General features: G+C 40.5%; 1 protein-coding gene across 1 annotated transcript; it reads right to left on the bottom strand.

Annotated features, from left to right (window-relative positions):
* Positions 1–103: 103 nt before the first annotated feature.
* On the bottom strand, positions 104–2,908 carry LOC107818669 (L-type lectin-domain containing receptor kinase VII.1). The gene is made up of 2 exons (XM_016644708.2): positions 509–2,908; positions 104–433 (listed from the first exon to the last, which is right to left on the bottom strand). Exons 1-2 carry the CDS (start codon positions 2,547–2,549, stop codon positions 390–392), a joined length of 2,085 nt encoding a protein of 694 aa, XP_016500194.2. The 5' UTR covers positions 2,550–2,908; the 3' UTR covers positions 104–389.
* Between the last annotated feature and the right edge of the window lie 19,738 nt (positions 2,909–22,646).

Genomic DNA, 22,646 nt, shown 5'->3' with positions numbered 1-22,646 from the left:
AACAGATATATGCACCAGATCACTAGGCACTAGACCACTGGTGCTTCTTGTTTGCCATCTTACTCCTATTTTATGAAATGTTCCAACCAAGCAAATCAAGAATAAGTATAAACACCATACTATGAGTTTCATATATGTACATCATCAACATAGCTAGTGGAAATAAAAGAGACAAGGAACAGATTCTCTTATGGGGGAAACTAAAACTAAGAGAACAAATTCTTCCACTGCAACTAGTATCAAGGTATAAAAAAAGAAATGACTAATACATGTATATCTCAAAACCAACCCTTTTTCCTTAGCCAACCTATAAATATGTTCATGAAGCAGCACTACCATTTCAAGTAATGCTAGGCCCTGAAAGTATTGGAAATGCAGGTACCAAGAGTTCAAGCAGAGTGATGATCAAAAACCAACCATTCCTCTTTGCAGCCTGCAGAGATGTGTAAAATTCACCTACCTTCCACCAAAGAATTTGTCCAAGAAATAGACATAGAAGAAGACAAACCTTCTCTAATTTCTTCAAATGTTGGGTGTGAACCATGGCTCAAACTTAAGGAAAAATTGGACAACATGGTATTAGATCTCAAACTCTCCAGAAGGTAAACATCCATATCCTCAGCTTCAGATTCATCAACCTCACTGTTCCTTTCAAAGAATTTCACTACTTGTCTCATGGTTGGCCTACCTTTATGGTCCATGCTCGCGCATATCATGCCTAATTGCAATACTCTTAAGGCTTCCTCTTCATTAAAATCCTGATTGATCCTTAATCGACGATCAAAGGCATTAATCAATTCGCCTCGTCTCATTAGTTCCCACAGCCAATCCAATAAAGGGGGCTTGCCTTCCTCCTCTATAGGCCTCCTTCCACACATCACCTCCAAAACTAAAACTCCATATCCAAACACATCAGTTTGTGTAGAGGCACGGCCCGTCTTGACAAACTCTGGTGCCAAGTAACCTACTGTGCCAACAACTCGAGTCGTGTTAGCCACTTGACCATGATCATGCATTCTGGCTAGACCAAAATCACCTAGTCTTGCATTCATGTCCTTGTCAAGTAAAACATTGCTAGCCTTAATATCCCTATGTAACACTTTTGCCTCCCATCCCTCATGCAAGTATAGAACTCCTGATGCCACATCTTTCAAAATCCTAATTCTGTCTTCAAAACTCAACATGTTTGTCACTTCACATTCAAACAGCCTTTTATCCAAGCTCCCATTTTCCATATAATCATAAATCAAAATCAGGCTGCCTCGGTCTTTCTTGCACCAACCTCTTAGTGACACCAAATTTCTATGCTTTAGCCTACCAAGACTTGAAATCTCAGCCAAGAATTGCCTTGCCCCTTCACTGCTTTCATGAGAAATGCGCTTTACTGCAACCTCTGAACTCCCAGCCAAAACCCCTTTATATACCTTCCCATTACCTCCAATTCCAATCACATTTTCATCAGCAAAACTCTTTGTTGCAGCATCAATTTCTTGATAACTAATCCTATGTGGCCAATATTCCAATTCCCAATCTTCCATTTCCTCTCTTTCCCTTTTCATTCTCCTATTTCTCTTAATCAGAAACAATGAAACTACAGCAGTGACCACAATAAGAAACAAAAGTGACACTGTAATACCTGCAATGAATCCCTTCGATCGATGAACTGGATCTTTAGGCAGCCCAAATGAAGGCAACCCCTGCGTGATCAAAGCATCACTTATCGAAAAATTTGAGTTACTAAAACCCCAAGCTAAAATCTTGTGACCTTGAGCAAGATCTCCAGTGGAAGCAGTGAACCCCACATACATCTCTTCCATAAAAACCTGAGAAAGATTGAGGGGAAGATCCAACAAAGGTTGCTTAGGCCTTTTCATACCAACTGGTGCCATAGTCACATTAATGTGGAAATCTGCATAGTCAATCCAAACTTGGTAATTTCTTCCATTATTCAACTTTAAAGTCTCGAAAGACTCTTCATTTAAGCTACCATCATCACTAAACTTATTGTACTTATCAGGCCAATAGCCAGCTTCATGAGCAAAGACTGATGCAAGAGAATTGACATCAATTCCAACATGGTTATCATTTATGTCATTGAATTCTTGATTCTTGAAAACATCAAACTCAACCCCAAAAACATGATTATCAGGATTCCCATTATTTGTGAAGTTCAAAAAACCTAAATTCTGTGAAGAAGTAGTACCATCAATACCTGTTTGTGGCACAAACAAGAAAACTATGCCATGTCCTGGTAGCCTATCCTTAAAAGGAGCCATTGCAAATATGAAAGATGTTGAAAAGGGAAGAACTTGGGATGAATTAGGTGCTTTTGTGACAATCTTTGAAGGGTGTAGAGCTCTGCCAATTGAGAAAGTTGAGTCATTTGTAAGAGTAAGTATTCGAGATTCAATTGTAGCATTCCCATACAGTGATATATCTGATGGTTTAAAGCCATTGAAGACAAAATCAATAGCTGAAACTGATTGAATACTAGAAAATAGTATAGTTATCAGCAGGTAGAGAAGAAGAGTTTTTAGGTCTTGGTTCATTCTAAGATTGAAGCACAGGCAACTTTAATGAAGAATAGAATTACGAGAAGCAGGTGTTTACAGAGAAAAAGGGGGAGATATCATTGTAGTCACCAGGTAAATTTTGACAAGACATACTTGGTCAAATATTACAACAAGTGTAAACAATTTTTAATGATCTGTGTCTAAAGTCAAGGAACTAGGAAGGTTCCCCACGTATTAATGTTAACAAAAAAATTGCTGTAATGTGAAGATAAAGAGGATAAGAAAGGAAACTGGCGGCTTCCAACTTGAAGAAATTCTAAACAGAAAGTTTGACTCCTCCTTAAGAGGAAAAGGTAAGCTTGTATTTTAGCAAAACCCCCAAAAAAAAAAAATTTCTTGCACAATTTTTATTTTTATGTCTATGAGTTTTAGTTTTATGTGTTGATGTTATAACAATATTTATATTATCAAAATATTCTATAAGTTAATTATCAATCAATCTTATTTAACAAGTATTAATTAATTGATAAATCAATAGTTAGTAATATGCTATAATTGATTAAATTATATTTATAATATATATTTTTTTTGACAATGTTAACTAGTATATAACTGAAATCCTTGATGTAAACTGGTTAGAGTTGCATAACGTGTGTGTAATAATTTAAGGGAAAGGAATGACGAGGATACAAAGGTTATATTACCCTATCAATTTGATATATCTGAAGTTCAACGATAGACTTATTTAATTTTGTTTGTCGGCTTCACAATTGTATATTCAAGATTATACAATCTGAAAAATACAAAGTAATAATTGACGTTGAGGCTCAATGATTTAAGGACTAAACAATAATGTCAACTGACTCAGAATTATTGCAACTGTCTTATACTTCTTTAGAATTTATTAATTCCAATATTTGACAATTCGGGTATGTTGATGGTTATTAATGGAGTAATATGTTGACAAAAATTTAGCCAAAGAAAAAATGCATGGGACAATAATTGAAATAAATGGAGAAAATATTTGACATTTGTGAAAATATTCGTCATTGCTTATTCGTACGTAATTGTACAACCAAATAGACTAATTAGATAAGCTTTTGGAGATGGTCGATATTTTACGATATTTTCAGCTCTTCGGTCAAACTAATATTTAAAAAAAGAAATTAAAAAAATAAGATAATGCTTTAAAATGCCTTTGGCCTTGATGAGTGTGATTGAAATTTTTAGCCTTTAGCATCTAATAGTGATATCAAATGGTACACAAGCATAAAGTTTATGAACAATATCTTTCTATTATTAATAGGAGATTTCAAATTCGAATTTTAGGAATAAAAAAAAACGCTTTCTCCTTTAATTATTCTCACGCGACACAAATTCATATTAGTTGGGGCTATGTAACTCTCAGATACCGAATGGGAAAAGTGAAAGGAAAATGCATGGCCAAGATTTGGGAGAACATTATTTAGGTGATCATTGTTTCTCTTTCAACGGTCATTAATTGTAGTACTAATTTATAATTTTCTAACAGTTGACATTTGAAAATTCTGTGATATAAATCTTTTTCCTTCTTTTCATATGAAAGTTCCTCCTCCCTAATCCTACCGCTGTTCAATATCCTCCAATTAAAAAATTCTAGCAAGTTAGTAGAGGGTTCAAATCTCTCCAAAAGAGGAAAGAAATTCAAAAATAGTCAGATTTACAAGTGACCATTCAAAAATAGATACACTTTTAAAGTAGTCGAAATTTAGCCACTTTTCATGTAAAGATTAATCTGAACGAAAACACTGTTCAAAATCCGAAAAATACTCCAGTATATTATACTGGAGTTCCAGCATAAGTATACTGGAAATCCAGCATAATATAATGGAGTTCCAGCATAAGTATACTAGAACTCCAGCATAATATACTGGAGTTCCAGCAAAGTATATCAGTCCAGTATAATATGTTGGAAGTTCATACACAAATGCTTGAATCTCCAGTATATTATGCTGGAACTTTCCGCGTGTTGGAGTTCCAGCATAATATGCTGGAAGTCCATACACATGTGCATCGAATCCCAGTATATTATGCTGGACCGGTCTCTGTTGCAGCAAAATAGTGACTATTTTTCAATGACTTGGCAAACGCTGGCTATTTTTGAATGACCAGTCCGAAAACTGGCTAGTCCGTGCTATTTTTACCCATAAGAGATCTAGTTTGATGTGTTTATACAGCGGAGCTAGAATATGAGTTACGGGTTCAGCCGAACCCAATAACTTTTATCCTAAACCCGATATTTGTTTTAAGAAATTATTAGAATGTGTAAAAGTTATTAATTTAGAACTCAATAACTTAAAAGAATTAATATCTCGAACTCATAAATTTCAAATCCTGACTCCACCTCTAATAATATACATGCTGGTCAAGTGTTTGAAAAGAAGAAATTATGGGAAACCAATTCAAAGAAGGTTGCTTGCAAACTATAGAGTAGCTTATACAGTTCGTGAAAAGTTTTGTCTCCAATGTTTCAGTTAGCATAATTGTAATTTATACTTAACTGTTTGGAAAGAAAAAAAGTATGCCAATATATTTCTACTCTCGGCATTCTTTTGCTTCTCGAAAATAAAAGAGCAAAGTATAATAACATATTGCCTTAATATTTAGGCAGAATACATAATTTGCCTTCTGAGTTTAAGGCCAAATTAAATTCCTTTGATGCACATCTTTGACTTCTTACACATCCCCTACAAGAAAATTGTGAATTATATGAGAATTTTCTTAGGAATTATACAGAAAAATTCACATGTAATTTAGTTTCCTGCGGATTTTCTTACGAAAAAAATTTCGATGGAAAAACCTTCGGATTTTGAAATCCCCATGTAACGTATTTGGAATTTTGAATCCGCATATAAATTACCTGCAGATTGTATCGCAAGAAACATTAAATATCCGCAAGAAACTTTTGGTAAACATTCTGAGAAAAAGGAATTTCTTGTGGATTTTTACAGGGAAAAATGCAAGTAAATTCGTTGGCAAATGTTCGCGAAAAGGCAGTATTCCCCGTGTAGAAAATCAAATGCATCCTCTTGACAACGAATTTCGTTGACTACGCTTGATTCTTGGAAGCCGGTCACTAAAAATGCCCATATCCTATTGTCTCTATCCGGAGTGGGACAGACCTAAGCCATTTCTTTCAAAAAATTTCAATTCATTAAATCAAGATGAAAATTTATATATACATTTTTTTTTCATTTTTTTTAAGAAATATATCTCGAGCATGAATTCAAAAATCCACAAAACAAAATTTTTATTCAAGTATAACCAGGTGGATTGAATTATGATCGTTTCTTTAAGAATTAATTGACTGTTCAAAAATGTATTTTTTTCTTTTAAAAAAAAGAACAAGAATACAATTTTGGGAATTAGAAGTCTTAAAAAAGAAAAAAACTGATAATGAGACATTATATACCTTGAATAATGCATTAAATCTTTATGTAATAATTTTTCTAAACAAGAATTAAACACACTTTACATGACTATGCAATTGATAAAAATTATTTTGCCAATTACAACACGAACAAAATATTCAGATAGTTCAATAATATTATAAGTTAATCAAAAGTACACTTAAAAATAATATTAGAAGATCACTCAATACTTAATTCTCACTCATAATATTTACTATATTTAAGTTAGAAGATCACTCAATACTTAAGTCTCACTTATAAATTAATGATGTTAATGATAAATGTAATTGTATATTTTGTTCTACTTAAAAACTGTACTTACGTTAATAAAAAATAAACAATTTAGTTTATGTTTAAACAATATTACCTCAACAGGAATTTCGCAAATCAATAATCCCTAGGAAATTTTCCAAGTAAAACAATCCCCAAGTGAATTCCCTAGTAACGATCCGCAGTTAAATTCGCAGGTAGCTTTACCTAGGGAATTTCCTACGAATTAATAAAGGAATTCATTATTATTCATTTACTTTCGGATTTACTTATGAAAATGGTACTTGCAGAAAAAATTTCCAAATAATTCTCCAGGTAATATTTTGGCGCAAAGTGGCGCCAAATTTACATAGGAATTGTCCTGGAAAAATAATTTTTGCAGGTAAAGTATTCATCAATTTAGGAATTTTAGATATCCGCATGAAAATCCGTAGAAAATTCATGCAGAAAAAATTTCCAGGTAAAATTCTCAAATAATTCAAACTTTTCTTGCAGTGATCAAACATTTCCTAAAGTGTGTCTTTTACTAGCAAAAGAGAACGTGAAGCTCCGAAAATTGCTGTATACCAATGTTTTGCATTCACTGGATAGGTTTATTCGGCAATGACAAAATGAATAAATTGGAAGCTGATCATGGTTGAGTAAATTAAAAGGACAGCGTTTGAAATGTTATAAAAACTAATGATGGTACTAAAATTACACCTATGTGCGGATCTGGTGATGATTTGACTAATATAAAGACTTTTTATTTCTATAAAAAAATAATGAGAGGTCTATTTAAATGTGATATCGGCTGTCCACCAACCAACTTTGCTGCTACTTATGAATTTCTGGGGAGAGCCATAAGGCTTCGGAACGTTTGGCATATGTGTAAGGGTTGAAATCTGCCTCATAGTACTATTCGAAATAAGATTACACAGAAGGAGGGAGTCTTGAGTCGTCATTAGCCGAGGTGGGCCAGGAAGCAGAAATACTTGCAGCGGAAGAGTCGACGGGAGTCGTGGTCGAGATGACGACAATGGTTAAGGTCGAGCATCACTGATGAACCTGTATAAGTTAGTTTTCGAAATAAGATATTAAAGAAAATATTCTAGCGAATATTCTCTGCAGTTTGTACTGTTAGGGTTTGTTAGAAATAAAGAGGGGGCAATAATGTGAGGCATGTGATATTCATTTATAAGAACACACTTTGACAAAAGATTTTCTCTCTCTCTTACTAAGATACAAACATCACATTTTTACCAAGATTGTTGTCTATATTATTCTATACTTTCCACCAGATCTGAGGATAATTCAAACATTCAAGGATTTGTCTGTCATTCATCATTGTTAGGAGTAATAACCACCTAGTTCCTCCTTTATTGGTGAATCATTCCTTCTATTTACTTAAATGCCATTTATTATTGTTCGTTGTTATTTAATGCTCTATTATTGCTCACATTACTTTGAATGATTATTGCACATCATTATCATATTTCTACCAGATCTGTCCAACGTTAGTCACGCTTTCGGAACTCGCATATAGAAATATTATTGTTAACTAGGTTTAACCCCTTAGTACATAAATTTAATTATTTGAGCTAAGGGTTACACTTTTTGGTCAAACAATTTGGCGGCATCTGTGGGGATTTTCTAGTTAAATTTTTAGTTTCTTCTAGATCTATCACTAACACGGATCACTAACATAAAAAAAAAAAAAAGAAGCAAGAACAAGATCTACTTTCTTTGTGTGCACAAATCCCAACATGGCAGGTAACACGGAAGAAAGGACGGGAATAATAAGTGACCTCCCAACCAACCTCATGAACGTCATCAATAAAGCTGTGAAACAGCAGATGGAAATGCAACGCCCAATGCCTCCCCTAGGCGAGATGGGTCACCTCCTCCTCACTGCAGCATCACAAAATCTCTTGGTAAGGGAGCCTCCACATTTGTGGCGGAGGGGACACCCCAAGCTGTAAAAATTCTCCTTGAGGCATAGCTAACTGACACATTAACCAGAATCCTCTATAAGCCCGCTTGGGACACGGGTACAGAAAATGCAAGAACTTGCATTACACAACCAGCAGACGAGCAGCACAACCAACTGCCTCCTCCTCCAACGACAGGTATTACTCACAATGTCGTTAATGATACAGGCGACGAAACTCTCGCAGCCATTCTAAAAAGGATGGAGGAAATGGAGAATGAGAACAGAGCACTCCGAGACCAAATAAGGGAACACCAAGAAAAGGTCGATAAGATATAGGGCGCCCATAAGCTTTTGCCTAAGAGAGATGCCGGCCGATTCATCGAGCAGCCTTATAGTGATGATGCCGCCCCACATGCCATACCAAAAACCTTTAATATACCGCCCTGCTTCAGGATATATGATGGCACGACCGACCCTGAAGATCATGTGACTCACTACGTCACCGCCATGAAAGGCAATGACCTCGCCAAAGAACAAGTATCTTCCATTTTGTTGAAACAATTCGGTGAAACCCTCACAGGAGGAGCGTTAACATGGTATTCGCAACTACCTGTGTGTTCCATTTAAACTTTAGAAGAGATGGCCGACAAGTTCGTAACGTCCCATGCTGGGGACAAGAAGGCCGAGGCGAGAGTGAAAGACATATTTGCTATTAAAAATTTTCTGGGAGAGGGATTGAGGGACTTCTTCGCCCGGTTCAACCGAGTAAGGATGACCTTGCCGAACGTGTCAGAAGGGATGGCGGTAGCAGCCTTCCAGAACGGGCTGAGTAGGGATGGTTCAAGGGCGACTAAAAAGATGTTAAGTCGACTGATGAAGTACCCCTCCCCAACCAATTGGGATGAAATACACAACGCATATTGTGCCGAGGTCCGAGAAGATGAGGACGACCTCAATGGACCAACTCATCGACTGACCTCGGTACAGGCCGAACCTAGAAAAGATCGAAGAAATAATACTAGAAGAGACCACGTAGCTCCGCGACCTAATAGGTAACGACATCAACCGTATGTCAGAGAGACCACTGCCTCCTCCCGCCACGAAGAAGGCCGACCTAGATCGAGGACAGTGACTCACCAGGACGAAAGGGGTATGCCCCCTTTATTATTCGCTCACAACTTTTATGTGTCACCTATAGAGATAGTCTATGCCCTGGAAAATCTCGGACCAAAGGTGAAATGGCCACAAAAAATGAGGTCAAATACGAGTACCAGAAAGTCGGACACCCTCTGCGAGTTCCACCAAGAACGAGGGCACAAAATTGAAGATTGCATCGCCCTTAAGCAGGAGATCGTAAACATATTACGACAAGGACACCTCAAAGAGTTGCTGAGCGACCGGGGAAGGACCAACATTGCCACAGGACGTGAACAACATCAAGGACCGCCGAAACCGCCCTCACCAACTCGCACCATTCACATAATCATCGGTGGCGGCGACGATGCTTCCATCAACAACATGAAGTTCACCACTACCCACAAGCTCAAACGGTCAATCACCCGCGAACGGTATGACTAACCCGAAGAGAGCATCATCTTCGGTAAGTCAGATACCAACGGTTTGGCTTTCCCTCACTATGATGCCTTTTTATTACTTTATGAATTTCTGATACCGATGTGAGACGGATTATGGTAGACGATAGGAGCGGGGAGTGCCTTATCCATCCTCGAGTACTTGCACAAATAAAACTCGAAGATAAGATAGTGTCGTATTGCATCACGCTAACTGATTTTAACAATGCAGTCGAGCGAACATCTGGTGAAATCACACTCCCTGTTCTGGCCGGTGGCGTCACTCTAGAAACCATATTCCACATCATGGACCAAGACACAGTGTACAATGCCATAATAGGGCAACCATGGATACACACCATGAGGGCCATCCCTTCTAGCTTATATTAGGTCATCAAGTTCCCGACTCCATGGGGAATATTCAGCATACGAGGAGAACAACGCACATCCTGAGAATGCTACCGCATCGCCCTAGATAGCACGGATACTCAACAAATGAAGGACAAAGAAAAAGAGGCATATCAACCAACACAGTCGAGGTTGATATGTGATGATAGCGAGGATGTCATCAGAGACCTTGATATGGTCGAAGCTGAAGGATCGACTGTAGAAGACCTTGACCCCGTTCAATTAGACCTCAACGATCACAGCAAGAAAGCTTACATAGGCTGCAAACTTCAGGAACCAGGTAAATTTCGTCAATTCTTAACTACTAACGTAGATTTGTTTGGTTTCAGCCATGCAGATATATCGGGTATCCCAAAGTAAATCTCCACGCACAAGTTGAACATCGACCCATTCCACCCCCAGTGAGACAGGTCAAACGTAAGTTTAACTCCGCGGTCAATGACGCGGTACGTGAAGAGGTTTAAAAACTGTTGGAGAATGGCTCCATCAGGGAGTCGAAGTATCCCTAGTGGGTCGCCAACGTGGTCATGGTTAAGAAGAAGAATGGGAAATGGCGTATGTGCGTGAATTTCACAGATTTAAACAAAGCATGCCCAAAGGATCCATTCCCATTACCCCACATTGACCAATTCATCGATGCAACAGCTGGGCACGAACTACTGAGCTTTTTGGACGCTTATTCAGGTTATAATCAAATCCTCATGGAAGAAGAGGATCAGGAAAAAACCACTTTCATCACCCATCAATGGAAGTACTGCTGCAGGGTCATGCCCTTCGGGTTAAAGAACGCGGGGGCGAGTTACCAAAGGTTGGTGACGAGGATGTTCAAGGACCAACTCGGTAAGATGATGGAAGTCTATATAGACGACATGCTGGTCAAGTCCAAAAGGAAAGAAGATCACATCGACCATCTGAGAGAAACTTTTGACATACTCAGGCAATACGAAATGAAGCTGAACCCCGAAAAGTGTGCCTTTAGCGTGGCCTCAGGAATGTTTCTAGGTTTCCTGGTATCACAGAGGGGGATCAAAGTCAATCCTGACCAAATCAAAGCCATCGAAGGGATACCGAAATACTTGACCACTAAAAAGCAAGTTCAAAGGTTGACTGGCTGGATCGTCGCCTTGTCAAGGTTCATTTCACGATCATCAGATAGATGTCACAAATGCTTTGCCATACACAAGAAGGATAACTACCTCCAATGGACTTCAGAGTGCGTCCAAGATCTGAAGGAATTAAAAGAATACTTGTCGCCGCCGCCACTACTTTCAAAACCAGAGCCTGGAGAACGTCTCCTCGTGTATCTCGTTGTATCTGAAGTAGTTGTGAGCGCATTCCTGGATCGAGAAAACAAAGGTACGCAATCCCCCATCTATTATATTAGCAAAACATTAGTTGAAACCGAGATGAGGTATCCTCACCTCGAAAAAATGGCCCTGGCCTTAGTCATAGCTTTGCGAAAGCTTAGATCGTATTTCTAGTGCCACCTCGTCTCGGTCATCATGACCTTCCCCCTGAGAAGCATTTTGCATAAACCCGAGCTATCGAAAAGGCTGGCCAAATAGGTTATCGAGCTGAGAGAGCACGATATCACGTACCAGCCATGAACAACGATAAGTCACAAGTGCTCGCTGACTTCGTCGCCGACTTCAGCGCAAAAGTAATGCCCGAAGTTGAGAGAGAAACCTCTCAAACTTCCCCACAAACACGAGACCTCTGGGTCCTATACACTGATGGCACATCCAATGTGTCTGGGACCGGACTGGGACTCATACTCGAAGTCCCAACAGGCAAAGTGATTTGCTAGTCCATAAGGTGCCCTGATATGACTGACAACGAGGCCGAGTATGAGGCCATAATCACAAGTTTGAGACTGGCACTCAAGTACGGGGCAAGGCGGTTAAAACTATGATGTGATTCCCAACTCGTAGTCAACCAAGTCACATGGACTTACCAACTCAAAGAACAAAAATTGCAAAAATATCAGACTGAAATCTGTAATCTGATGCTCGAGTTTGACGAATGCCAACTCGACCAAATTCCCCGAGTACAGAATGTTGAGGCAGACGGCCTTGCTAAACTGGTCGCAGCCACCAAAAGCATCGTAACTGGAGACAAGAATGTAGTCCACCTCCTCAACTCATCGCTGATAAGTAAGGATTTTAACCTATTATTTGCTCTATTTTACTTGTGTTTAGGACCAAAAATGTGTGAAGGTATTCCCAGAAACTAATGTAATATGCTTGCTAGCAGGGATTGTTCAAAATGATCCAAAGGAGTCATATTTAACTCATAAAGGAGTCAAAACTTGAACAAAAACCAAGACTGGGCCAAAAGATGTGAAACGCAGACCACACAAATATTGTGCTGCCGCAAAAGCTACAACGCGGTCGCGAGCACTATTTCGAGGTCCGCGAAAGGAAGATTTAGAGAGATGGAATTTTGGGCTAAAACATGAACACGGATCGTGTCAGAAAGGTGCGGCCGTGAAAGTCCTGTGCGGCCGCGATTGGAATTACACGAAACGCGGTTGCTGAGGTTCAGAGAGCTTACATTTTAAGCAAAAATAAGAAGTGCGGTCCACGTCAAGATTACGCGGCCGCGAAAGACTCCTACACGACCACGATGGAAATTACGCAGTCCACGAAACCATGCTCAATCCAGATCCAGAAGTGAAGAACGCGGACTACGATCAAAATTACGCGGCCGCTAAAGCAAGAGTGCGGCCGCGTAACCTACGTAGGGGTATTTATGTCCGGAAATTTCAGCTTAAATAGAATTTTTTGTCATTTTTAGGTTATGTTGTGTATTTGCTGAGCACGTGAGACTGTTGGAACTTCCCTTTTGTGCAATTTGGTATTAGATTCACCTTATAACATTAGATTTTCATCTTTTAATCTAGTATTATGAATTTTATCTTCTTTTCATCTTTGATTTCTGCTATTTCTATAAGTAGCTAGACCCATAGCTAGGGTTGTGACCCAACCCTAGTGTGGGTATTTAATGGGTACTGAATTTTAGGGCTTGAATGTTTATGGGTTAGTGATATTTAGCCTAGTTCTTGCTAGAATTATAGAATTAGTGGTTGCAAACACTGATTCATGCCGTTATGATTTAATCTCTTCTTGAGAAAGAGGGACTAAGTGTAGGAAAACTAGGCTAACAAGGAATTGGGGTGAACTCAAGAAATTGATAGTTCCAATTAAAGGGTTAAACCTAGAGATAGTAATACCCGACTTGAGCTAATATCACGTGACTTGCATGAATACCCATTTGGACTTGAGAAAGCCAAATTGGGCAAAATCACTCAAACTATCGAGAGGTATAGAGTGAGTACTTGGGTGTGATAGTTATATTACGACCCCAAATTAGTTAAGCTTGCCCTAGATTCTTGCTACCCGTTAGATATCCACCTAGGCAAAAGTCACTATCCTAGTCCTTTTTAAACACTTGAAAACCAACATCAAAAATATTGTACTTAGCTTTAATCATTGCATACAATAGAATAGAATTAGAAGTAGAATCAAAACCAAAATGTGTGGAAGCATAATTAGGAACAAAACACACATCTAGACTTAGATATAAACCTAATTCCAAATCAATTAACTCCCTGTGGATTCGATCCCGACCTTGTTGGGTAAAACTGCATCGACCATTCTCGCTACTCAATAGTAGTGCAGGCTTGGACCCGATCAAGTTTTGGCGTCGTTGCTGGGTAAGTTAGAGGGTCTTATCTATATATCTAACTATTTGTGTGTTTTGTTTTTCTTTCCTTCTGTTTTTCTAATTTTTGTGTGTCAATTTCTTTTAGGTACCAAATGGCTCTTAACGAGGCCCACGGACATATTCCTCAGGGAGAGGAGGTAGATGAAAATGAAGTGGATGAGGTTCATCTTGAACCTCAAGTACAAAGAAGAGGTCGCCCGCCTCATGACAACGTTCCAAACCCTCCCCCACCTCCTCCAAGGGCAGCACACCGGGTGTTGCCCAATGAAGGCTACGCAAGTGCAATTGTCCCGCCCCGGATTCGGGCGGGCAATTTTCAAATAACCAATGTCATGCTTACTTTATTAGAACAAAGGGGTTTCTTCACCGGAGCTCCACATCAGAATGCATATAAGCATCTCAAAGGTTTTGTAGACACATGCTGGGGGAGCAAGCAGACGAATGTATCTGAGAACGCTTTGAGGTTAAGGCTTTTCCCTTTCTTACTTAGAGGGAAGGCTTTGGATTGGCTTGAGAGGCTACCCAACCATTCCATCACCACTTGGGATGAGTTGGCCGAGAAGTTCATAGCAAAGTTCTTTTCTCCGGGACATATGGCAACATTGAGAGATGAAATCCTTGCTTTTAAACAAGAGCCAAATGAACTATTACATGAGATTTGGGAACGGTACCGGAAAATGGTCAAAGAATTCCCCAACAACAATATGACTGAAGCAATGATCCAGCAAACCTTTTATAGGGGTATCAACACAACTAACCAATGTGTGGTGAATCAGCTCGCAGTGGGTAACTTCATGAACACGCCATATTCAGAAGCATGTGAAATATTAGATGAGATGGCATACACCTCTTCACCTTGGCAAAGTCGGGCCAACGTTCCTCAGGGTGACCCTAATATTATCCACCTTCACAAGGAACTTCATGATCACGGACAAGCCATAGCAGAGTTGACAACTACCATGAATCATTTAGCCAAGGCACAGCTTCAGCAGGTTCAGGGGGAAAAGTAAGTAAATGCCATAGAAGGAGTGAATGTAATGGCTAACAAGAGGAGACAAAGAGGTCAACAAGTTCAACACAATCAGGATCAATTTGAGCAAAGTGGTAGTGGATACAACCAAGATGACTCTTATGACGATCAAAGTGAAGAGGTTCAATATGTGAACAATTACCAAGGTCAACGGAGCAATGTTCCAAATCAACAACAGTGGAAATCACAGGAAAACAATCAAAATTGGGGCAACCAAGGCCAAGGGAATTGGAATAGTGGCAATAACAACGATCCGAACAATTGGGGGAACAATAATCAAAATTGGGGGAATCAAGGAAATAACCAAGGTAATTGGGGTGGCAATAATAATAGTAATTGGGGAAGCAATGGAAACCAAGGGGGTTGGAACAACAATAATCAAGGGAACCGGGGGTCGAGCTTTCAAAGGCCCCCGATGTATCAACAACCCAACAACCCGCCTCCATATCCGTCACTAGGGCAAAGTTCTTCCAACAATAAGATGGGATGAATAGAAAGTATGTTCAAGCAAATGATGGAAAGAAACGCCGACTCTGATGCCCAAATAGCCTCCCACAACACTTCTATCCGCAACTTGGAAGTCCAAACGGGTCAAATTTCTCAAGCCTTGAATACTCGCCCTAAGAGGGAACTACCAAGTGTTCCACATTACCTGTTATTCTTTCTTCGTGCTTAACTAACGTGCAGGTAGATTCCACCCTTGCGGTACTTCAAAAAAGGAAGAAGGCAATAGGTTGGACATTGGCGGATATTTGGGGTATAAGCCCCGCATTTTGCATGCACAAAATCATATTGGAGGAAGATGCCAAACCCTCCATGGAACATCAAAGGAGGTTGCCATGCAAGAGGTAGTCAAGCAAGAGATCATCAAGTGGCTAGATGTAGGGGTTGTGTACCCCATTTCTAATAGTTTATGGATTTCGCCGGTACAATGTGTCCCAAAGAAGGGGGGCATGACTGTGATCACAAATGATAGAAATGAATTGATCCCCACAAGAACTTTCACCGGTTGGAGGGTATGCATGGATTATAGGAAGCTGGACAAAGTGACCCGGAAAGACCATTTTCCATTGCCATTTCTTGACCAAATGTTGGATAGACTTGCCGGACGTGCTTATTATTGCTTTTTGGATGGGTATTCCGGATATAACTAGATTCTCATTGCACCTGAAGACCAAGAGAAAACCACATTCACTTGTCCATATGGCACATTTGCATTCTCAAGGATGCCGTTTGGTTTGTGTAATGCACCGGCTACTTTTCAGCGGTGTATGATGGCAATATTTATGGATATGGTGGAGGACTTCCTCGAGGTGTCCGTGGATGATTTCAGTGTTGTGGGGGATTCCGTTGAAGAATGCTTGGATAATCTTGATAAAGTGTTGGCCCGATGTAAAGAGACCAACTTAGTGCTTAATTGGAAGAAGTGCCACTTTATGATCGAGGAGGGCATTGTCCTCAGACATAAGATCTCCAAGAACGGTATTGAAGTGGACAAAGAAAAAATTGAAGTGATATCAAAACTCCCTCCTCCGACTTCCGTCAAGGGAGTGAGGAGCTTTCTTGGTCATGCAGGGTTTTACCGTAGGTGCATCAAGGATTTCTCAAAAGTGGTGAACCCCTTGTGCAAGTTGTGGGAAAAAGATGCCAAGTTTGTGTTCAATGATGATTGCATGAAAGCTTTTGAGCTACTCAAGTATAGGTTGACTACCACTCCCATCATTACCGCACCCAATTGGAGCTTACCATTTGAGCTCATATGCGATGCTAGCGACGTTGCGGTAGGAGCGGTATTGGGGAAAAGAATCAACAAGATATTTCATCCGGTCTATTATGCAAGCAAAATAATAAACGATGCCCAAGTCAACTATACAGTGACCGAGAAAGAGTTATTAGCCATTGTCTTCGCCATGGAAAAGTTCCACCCGTACCTCATGGGTACCAAAGTGATTGTGCACACCGATCACGCGTCACTTCGTTATTTGATGAGTAAAAAGGACTCTAAGGCTAGATTGATAAGATGGGTTCTTCTTCTACAAGAGTTTGACCTTGAAATCATAGACCGAAAAGGGAGTGAGAATCAAGTGGCAGACCACTTGTCCCGCTTGGAAGAGGAGGGGAGGCTCCATGATGGCCTCGAGATTAATGATTCATTTTCGGATGAACAACTCCTCTCCGTGCCTTTGACTGGGATACCTTGGTTCGCCGATGTGGCTAACTTTCTTGTGACCGGCATTGTCCTGAATGAGCTCTCTTCAAACCAAAGGAAGAATCTCAAACGGGACTGCTTGGATTATTATTGGTATGAGCCATATCTTTTCAAAATTTGCAATGATGGTGTTATCCGGAGATGTGTTCCGGAAGAAGAGCAATTAAGTATTCTTGAAGCTTTCCATTCCTCGCCCTATGGTGGTTACCATGGTGGGGCGAGAATTGCTACAAAGGTCCTAAGCTGTGGATTCTATTGGCCTACCTTGTACAAAGACGCTAGCGAGCTTGTTAGGCATTGTGATGAGTGCCAACGAGCCGGTGTAATTTCCAAGAAGAATGAAATGCCTCTCACCACCATCCTTGAGTTTGATATTTTTGACGTGTGGGGCATCGACTTTATGGGACCATTTGTGAGTTCATGTGGGAACACTTATATTCTTGTTGCTGTGGATTATGTTTCCAAATGGGTTGAAGCTTTGGATTTGCCAAACAATGAGGCACGGAGTGTGGTGGCTTTCTTAAATAAAAATATCTTTACAAGGTTCGGCACCCCAAGGGCTATCATTAGTGATGTGGGTTCTCATTTTTGCAACAACGCCTTTGACACTTTACTTTCCAAGTATGGTGTCAATCATAAGGTGTCAACCACCTATCATCCCCATGCAAGTGGACAGGTTGAAGTCTCCAACAGGGAGATCAAGAGCATTCTATCCAAGACTGTCAATGCAAACTGGACTGATTGGTCAAGGAAACTTGACGATGCTTTATGGGCCTATAGAACAGCTTATAAGACTCCAATTGGTATGTCTCCGTACCGGTTGGTATTTAGGAAAGCATGTCATCTTCCGGTTGAATTAGAGCACAAGGCCATGTGGGCACTGAAGAAATTAAACCTTGAATGGGATGTAGCTGCCAATCTCTGGGTAGAGCAACTAAATGAACTTGATGAGTTCCGGTTCCATACTTATTCCAGCCCGTCCTTGTATAAGGACAAGATGAAGTGCTTATATGATAAGTATATCTGGAACAAAGAATTTAAGGAAGGTGACTTGGTTCTTCTATTCAAACCTCGGTTATGGATGTTTCCGGGAAAGCTCAAGTCGAAGTGGAGTGGTCCTTTCGAAGTGGTACATGTGACTCATTTCGGTGCTCTAGATTTGAAAAACAAGAATGGTGAGATCTTTAGAGTCAATGGGCACCGAGTGAAGCACTACCTTGGCAAGATTGATGATACGTTGTGTCATTGATCCATTTCAAATTATGATAGTAACATGCATCGTGCCGCGACATTAAATCAGGCGCTTCTTGGGAGGCAACCCATGTATTTTTCTTTCTTTTGATTTTCTTCATAGATTAGACATTGTTTTGGAATTACTGGTTGTGAAGTGTATGTAATAATTGGTTGTGCAGTGCAGGAAATTGCTAAGGAAACAATTTGGCTAATTGGTGAACTTTCGCGGACCGCACTCAAAATTTTGCGGACCGCACGAGCACTTTGCGGCAGCACAATTCTACGCACGGTCGCGTAGCTGAAATGGGCAAAATGCCACTCTCTGAAGTTGGCCTATCCAAATTCCTTCAGAGTTCGCGGCCGCGTTCAAATTTTTGCAGTCCGCATAAATTGTGCGACCGCGGCCAGTTTTTCGCGGACCGCACCCGTGCATCTGAGGCAGATCTACAGAAAGGTAAAGAGTGCGGACCGCAACAAAATATCGCGGCCGCACTCAGGTAAGGCGGTGGGGTCACTGGGTTCTGAGTATAAATAGGAGTTCTTGAAACTTTTCACACTTTACGAACCCTAACCTCTCAAACTCACCTAAAGCACTGTGCATCCTTACTTGGTTTCAAACTCATCCTATTCTCATCAATTGTCGATTTCCTATCACATTTTACAACTCATATGTTCATTTCAATAATTTGATTTTATCTTTTTCTTTTCTCTTTGTTTTAATTTTTCTTTTTAGATAGGGTTAGAATCATGCCAAAATGTCAAATTAATGCTTAATTTTTGATTAACAACATATGAGTAGTGTTTGTATGTATAACGGGGGTTAGGGTTAGTAACTTTGCATGTTTAATTGCTACAATTCTTGGGTGATTAGTAAAAACCTTAGTTTTAAGAGTTCATCAGTGCCGATTTATTTTGAATTCCACAGCCGCGGTCATTTTTTCGTGGTCCGCGATAGGGTATGTGGTCGCGTCCAAAATTACGCGGTCGGCAATACCCTAGCTTCAAGGCACTGATGGTTGTTTAGAATTCGCGGTCGCGGTCATTTTTATGCAATCCGCGATTAGCCTTTCGCGGCCGCACTCATTTTTGTGCGGTCCGCGGTTAATCAAGTTTAGAGAGCTAGTAGTCTGAGCCTAGACTCTTCGTGGCCGCGTTCACTTTTACGCAGTCCACGATGGGAAGTTCGCGGCCGCACTCATTTTTGTGCGGTCCGCGATGCCCTGTTCTGAGAAGCATTGTTTTTCATTTCATCTATACTACTTTAGCACATGATTGAACCCCAATTCTAACTGTCTTTCACTACTTGTGTGTTGCAGAAAATTATGCATTCTCGTGGGAGAGGAGACACTTCAAAGGGGAGGGTAGAATCCTCCTGAGGCCGGGGTAAAGGAAAGAAAACCTTACCCTTAGCAGCCCAAAGAGTAGTAGGCAAAAAGGCTACCCTCGTTAGACCTCCTATCGACTCCTTTGACACCAGTGAATACCTCCCATCCTGGAAAACGTTTGAGGGGGATTCTGTACAACCACAACAGGGGGCACAATCACAACAATTCCCTGACAGATTCCATTTAGTCGATGAACCTACCTCCTCCTCTAGTTCTTCTGATGGCTCAGAGGCAGGTAGTCAGGAATCCGAACCATCTTCCCCACCTGCTACAACAACTGCCCTAACAGCTACCCCAATCATTTTAGATGAGTATGATGAGGTCCCGGATGACGGGAGAGAGGGTGACACAATTATGGGAGGCCTCGATAGATCAAATAGGCCGGAGGTGTGGGCTGATAGATTTGTAAGTGAGAAGGCGTATGGAAAATTTCGAGAATGGTGGCCCCAAAGGTCGCTCACTATTGAGTGATAATTCATAACCAAAGACCTAAACCAGCACAATCCAAATGTCCTACGGCAATTTACGGAGAGAAAAAGATGGAAATGGTTCACCCGCCAGATGCATGATGCTAATGAATACCTTGTCAAGGAATTTTATGCCAATATTTCCTGCATAAAAAAAGGTACAAAAGTGACAAAGGTCCAAAACTTAAAAATCCTGTTTGATGGCCACGCACTGAACACATATGTAGGGTTTGAGGATGTCGAGGCAGTGTAATACCTGGAAAAGCTAGCATTGGGTGATGCAGTTCGCCCATGGCTAGCTGAGATACTTGCTATTCCGGGGACAACACCTGCATGGCTCACAGCAGGAGTTCAAATTGTCAGAGCCACCCTCAACTTTGAAGCAAAAGGGTGGGCAACATTCGTGTGCAGCCGTCTTGACCCGTGCCAACATTAGAATGTCCTTCCACTCCCCCGGGCAGTATTGGTAGCTTCCATCATGTCCGGCTATCCTATTAATGTGGGAAACTTGATGTCCTACAACATCTCCAATGCAGTCCAGAAAGAAGAGAGATCGTATCCCTAACCCAACTTCCTCACAGAGTATTTCCAAGACCAAGGGGTAGAGCCGAGACATTTTGATGTGGAGTTGAAGGCTAAAAAGCCTTTCTCATGGTACCACCTCCAGGGAGCGGACAACCCTAAATTCAGGGGTAAAGCCACTACCTCCACTGGCCAGTCTAAAGAGCCAGGGGTAGTGGCCACCAGATCAGTTGTCGAGCCCTCCACATCAGTTGGTACTTCTGCCGGAGCAGCTGCCATGCTTTCTCCTTCCTCCAAACCTTCCCTCTCAGTGCCACTGTCAGTGCTCACATCTTCTACCTACCCTCAGACTGCACTGCGGGTTTCACAGACACTATCTAGTCTCAACAACTAGATGCATGCAACTACCACAAAGCTGACTGCCATATCCAGTGCAGTGGCAGCACAGTCTTCAGCCCCATCAGAGCTTCAGGTACCTCCATCAGTGGAGGACACTTTGAAGAAGATTCTGGACAACCAGAAGAAGATTCTGGACGACTAGAAAAAGATCCGGGAGACTCTTGATACACATGGGAAGATTATCAAGGATTGGTGAAGCAGGTGAAGAAGATGCATAAGACTCAGGCATCTAAGGAGTCGTTGGAGAAGTTGAGCAATGAGGTTGAGAAGATTGCTTATGCTGGTGATATTCCACTAGACCTGCTCATGGAGGAGATAGCCCCAGCAGCACAGGAAGTAGAACATGAGGCGTCAGATGCAGCAGCTGGCCAGTCTGAGGAACCGGCTGCCACTACACATATTGCTGAGGAGATGATCCAGATGCTCAACAACCCCATGGTCCCCCAGTCAGAGGATGTGGATATCCAGTTAGAGGACACGGAGGGAGCTGATGATCTTATGCAGTCTGAGGACCCCACTCATGTTCCTGACCCGATGCAGACAGAGACCACATAAGGAGTTCTCTTTACTCTCTAACCTTTCCCTGATCTTATTTTGATATTAGTATTGAGGACAATGCTATTTTTTAGGGGGGGGGGGTCCATTTTGATTTGATTTGTGATGACATTTGGTATGTAATAACTATGATACTATTTTTCTTTACCATTATTTTCACTTTTGGTATGTATATAATTTTACCATTCGATGTATATATTCATTTCCATTATGTACATATTCAGTTTACTTTCCGTTGTTTACTTCATAACTTCTTTCGTTATTTTTCCTTAATAGCTTAGCTTCTTATTTCCTCTAGTAGCTTCTTTTTAAGTTTTTAGCTTCTTTTTATATTTTGTATGAACAATAAGCCTTTGGTTTTCTTAATGCTATAGTTATTTCCAAAGGTGGATGTTGTGTGAACCGGGTGGCTCTTCCCAACGATGGATGGCGTGACAACCTTCTTAAGGGATCGAGTCCGTTTTCTTTTTGTTTTGGTGTATATAGTAGTAGTAATGAATAAAAGTGTCTTAAGTAGGCTTCACTTGGTACTAACACATTTACCTTCGACCTCATGGCTAGAGACAAGTTGATGGGCAAAGATTAGCTCTAGTTGTAAGGGTGGCAAGTGGGCCGGTCCTATGCGGTCCGGTCCTAAACGGTCCCGGGCTTCGCGGGCTTATTGCTGGAACTGGCTCGGGACCGGGAAGTGGGCCGATCCCGAGCCTAAGTGGGCCTAAACGGGCAAAACGGGCCTAAGCGGGCCCAACAGAAACTTTCTATTTTTAATTTTTTTTATAGAAGTTAGAGAAAAAAATAGTAATAAAGATATATAAGCTATATTCGATTTATATACTATATATACATCTTAAAATATATATATACTATATTATATATACATAGTATACATCTTAAAATATACTATATATACATCTTAAGATATACTATATATATATAGTATAGTATAGTAGATCTTAAGATATATATACATCTTAAGATATATAAGCTATATATATAT

Source organism: Nicotiana tabacum, chromosome 17, assembly GCF_000715075.1.
Source record: "Nicotiana tabacum cultivar K326 chromosome 17, ASM71507v2, whole genome shotgun sequence".
In the NCBI taxonomy this organism is placed as follows: Eukaryota; Viridiplantae; Streptophyta; class Magnoliopsida; order Solanales; family Solanaceae; genus Nicotiana; species Nicotiana tabacum.
This window is presented reverse-complemented; position numbering and strand designations above follow the sequence as displayed.